The sequence below is a fragment of the Phaethon lepturus genome, unplaced genomic scaffold (assembly GCF_000687285.1).
Source record: "Phaethon lepturus isolate BGI_N335 unplaced genomic scaffold, ASM68728v1 scaffold30488, whole genome shotgun sequence".
NCBI lineage: Eukaryota > Metazoa > Chordata > Aves > Phaethontiformes > Phaethontidae > Phaethon > Phaethon lepturus.
Genome location: NW_010560265.1, coordinates 1,293 through 5,077, shown reverse-complemented (window position 1 = coordinate 5,077; position 3,785 = coordinate 1,293). Strand labels below are relative to the sequence as shown.

General features: G+C 53.8%; 1 protein-coding gene across 1 annotated transcript in view; it reads left to right on the top strand.

Moving 5' to 3' along the window:
* MAP2K2 (mitogen-activated protein kinase kinase 2) overlaps positions 1 to 3,785 on the top strand; it is a gene marked incomplete at its 5' end in the record, with an annotated part of 9,171 nt that overhangs the window by 4,397 nt on the left and 989 nt on the right. Inside the window, 4 exons of the mRNA XM_010293628.1 lie at positions 275 to 488; positions 1,414 to 1,478; positions 2,342 to 2,403; positions 3,076 to 3,121. Of these exons, the coding sequence (XP_010291930.1) occupies positions 275 to 488; positions 1,414 to 1,478; positions 2,342 to 2,403; positions 3,076 to 3,121 (387 nt within the window). The remainder of the gene's footprint in view (positions 1 to 274; positions 489 to 1,413; positions 1,479 to 2,341; positions 2,404 to 3,075; positions 3,122 to 3,785) is intronic.

Below are 3,785 nucleotides of genomic sequence, written 5' to 3'. Positions count from 1 at the left end.
GTGGACTCCTAAGTGTAGGCAGCTGTAAATGCTGCTCAACTGTAGCTGTTGATTAGATGCATATGAGTACTTTATGTTTGCACATGATCCTTCTTTTGCATCCCCTTTGCACGTGACCCCTTTGGGACAGTCCTTTCCCTGGAGGGGTGGAGAGCTGAGCTGGAGAGGCCGTCAGGATATGGAGTCTCATCTATTTAATTTCAGTGGATGATATTTATGACTTTACGTGTTGATATTCTGTGCCAATGTGTGTTTCTGTCGTCTTTCCTTCCAGCCCGAGCGGTTGCAGGGCACCCACTACTCGGTCCAGTCCGACATCTGGAGCATGGGTCTGTCATTAGTGGAGCTGTCTATCGGAAGGTACCCAATCCCCCCGCCAGACTCCAAGGAACTGGAAGCAATATTTGGCCGTCCTGTGGTGGACGGGGCAGAGGGAGAGTCCCACAGCATCTCGCCGCGGGCCAGGCCCCCAGGACGCCCCGTCAGTGGTAGGGGCTGTCGTATGCATCGGAAACAACACGCAGATGTGGGGGAGAAGGGGTCGGGTTTTGTTCGGCATGGCTGGGTTAGCCAAAGGCCCTTTGGATGTGGTTGTGGTGGGGAGGTGAGTGTTTCTAGGGAGGTCCCTCTGCAGAGCAGATGGAGCCCCATCGATGCTGCAGCAGAATCCACTCTACCGTGGAGGTGTGTAATTCCCAGTGAGCGCAGGTGGGAGCCTGGTCTTGCATGGGGAGGTGGCGACGGCTCGTGGGATGCTGTGAAGGAACATATTTGGAGTGCCAACCAGGGTCTATTAAGGTTTTGAAGAGCTCAGTCTATCCTCCTGCCATGGGCTCCTTTGGACCCTGCTGTGTCCCACAAGAAGGCTTGAGCCATGCAGCAAAGCACCCTATGCTGGGGACGGTGCAGGCTGTCAGGATGTGGACCCCTTGGAGGAGATGCTTTGATGGATACTGTCACAGCCCCTGTTGCTCCTCAGGCTTTGCGTGTGCTGCCAACAGGTTTCTTTCAAGCTAGAGGCAGCTTTTGGGGAAGAGCTTTTCTGGGAGCTCTCACAGAAGCACCAAACCGGCATGGGGGTTTGAAGGAGGTTCTGCTTGAGCCATTTGCTTGGAAGCAGAAGGCTCTAGAAGCGCTTCAAGCCTGCTACAGCAGATGGTCTGGTACTCTCCAAATGCTCCAAGATAGGAAATAAATCTGGACTATAGGCATGGTGAAAGAAATCCAAAATTTCAGAATGCGTTTTGGTTCTCTCTTTCTTATTTTTTTTTGACCACGAGTCAGTTCCCAAGTGGGTTGCCTCTGCCTCTCGCAGCAAAACTCCCACAGCACACGTGCTTTTCACACGAAATAAGGCTCTTCACTGTCCCTGAACAGCCGCTCACCACTGTTTTTGTCGTCCTAACCACGCAGGCCACGGGATGGACAGCCGGCCTGCGATGGCCATCTTTGAACTGCTGGATTATATAGTTAATGAGGTGGGTATTTCCTTACCGCTGGCTCTGCTGGGGCTTCCCTGAGGTACCACAATTTTGTGTCTACTCTGCTAAGTCAGGGTGGGCTCTGAAACCTTTGCTTGAACACGGGCTTTTCAATAGAGAGCCCCTCTGAGCTGCAGTGATGTCCTTTCCTTCTGCCCTGTTCTCTCTTCCCATCGCTTTGTATCACAAAAGTATCTCTGGTTTTGGAATAAGGCTCTGCAGGGGGAAGTTCATAATGCCCTTGAAAGAGGAGCATGGTGAGGGGGGCTCTTGGCCATAATGACCTGCTCCTTCTGCAACCGGACATTTCAAACACACTCCTCCCTAGATCAGCAAAGGATGAAGGCTCCCTCTGCACAGATGCTGAGGTCATGCACGTTTTCTCAGACGAAACCCTTTGAATGAGGGTGACCGTTGCTAAAATCCCAGGCTGAAATGTCCTACCAGACTTGTGAAGTAGGGTCCATCCCACCAGCAAGTGGAAGGAGCAGCTTCCCCTTTCAAGGTGATAGGACTTGACCCCAAGTTCCCGTTTCTGGATCAGCTTTGTCCGCTGTAGGCGTTGCCAGAGCCGGGATTTGTGAGGTTGGATCCAGAATTGCGACGCTGCAATTTTGGTTTCCCAGCTTTGGCAGTGATTCAGCGTGGGGTCCCCCCAGCTGCCCATCGTGCTGGGGCAGCAGATTGCTGTCAGGGTAAGAAACGGCAGGGAGCAGTTTCCTGGTTGTAAAGGGCAGCTTGGAGGAGGAGGATGGCTGTGGAGCAGAGCTTTTCTGCGGCTCATTAAAGACCGTGGGTGACACTCTGCCTGTTGACCCATTAACACACAGTGATGCAGGAAACCCTTCTTTTCTCTGCAGCCACCTCCCAAGCTGCCGAATGGAGTTTTCACGCAAGATTTCCAGGAGTTTGTAAATAAATGGTAAGGTTTTCATCTTACAGCTGAAGGTGGAGGCCTGTATATACACTCTGACAGCTCTGCAGGCCACTGCTCCACCCAAAATGTTGGACGTAACACAATGTTCTCCATGCTCTATAGGTGATCTGTCCCTAGCTGCAGTGTGATCCCGCATTCCGTTGGGAACTCCTATCTTGGGAAGGGTTGGAATAAAAGCAGTTTATTTGTGGTGATGCTTAGCAGTATCCCAGCACCTTCTAAATATGAGCCTGGCAGGGGGATGGTGGAGCAGATTGCTGGGGCTGTGAGTCACCCTCCAGCCTTGCAGGCACTAGGCACATGCCATCGGCTTCCAGACCTTCTGGTGCGGTGGGGGGACACCTGAAGATGCTGCCACAGCTCCCATTAAATCACAAAGATTGGACATTACAAAAAATCACTGATCCCTGCCAAGCATTAGGTCCTCTTGTCCACGTGCAGGGTGCAGTTCATCCATATAGTCTAGAAGAGACGGGTCCTGCAGCTCTTCCCTAGGAGCTGAGTTGTTGGAGATGATGCTTTCTGAGCCATTTCCATGCTGCCAGGCTCCTGGGGAAAGCAGCCAGGAGACCAAGTGGCTTTTCAGTGAAGTTGGAGACCTCTCCAGCCAAGATAAGACTCAACATTGGTTTTGCTCTCTTGTTCTTCTTGTTTCAGCTTAATTAAAAATCCAGCAGAACGGGCAGATCTGAAGATGCTGATGGTAAGTGGGGAGAGCAGTTTTCCTTCTACAGTGGGGTGGCACTAGACCTGCAAACTGCTGCCCCGTCCTTCTGTGCCTCTTGCTCAAAAGGCTACAAGCTCCCAGGGTGAGCTTAAGATGAGCCAAATAGAGCCTGGGAGAGGGAGTGACTCACCTTTGATTCAAAGGCAGCGATGGTATCTAGCCCATGCGGAGCCCAGGGTGGGAACCACCCAGTTGTCCTGTGTCTACGAAGGTGCCCAGGACAAACCTTTGCCTCCCGAGCTGGGCAGATGAATATGTGGGCTGGACATGAGCTGGCAACGGGCGCTCGCAGCCCAGAAAGCCAGCTGTGTCCTGGGCTGCCCCCAAAGCCGCGTGGCCAGCGGGGCGAGGGAGGGGATTCTGCCCCTCTGCCCCGCTCTGGGGAGACCCCCCTGCAGTGCTGCATCCAGCTCCGGAGCCCTCGGCACAGGAGAGACATGGACCTGTTGGAGCGGGGCCAGAGGAGGCCCCAGCAACGCTCCGAGGGCTGGAACAGCTCTGCTGGGAGGACAGGCTGGGAGAGCTGGGGGGGCTCAGCCTGGAGCAGAGAAGGCTCCGAGGAGACCTTCCTGCAGCTGCCGGTACCTCAAGGCGGCCTACAGGAAAGATGGGGAGGGACTCTTTATCAGGGAGCGTAGCG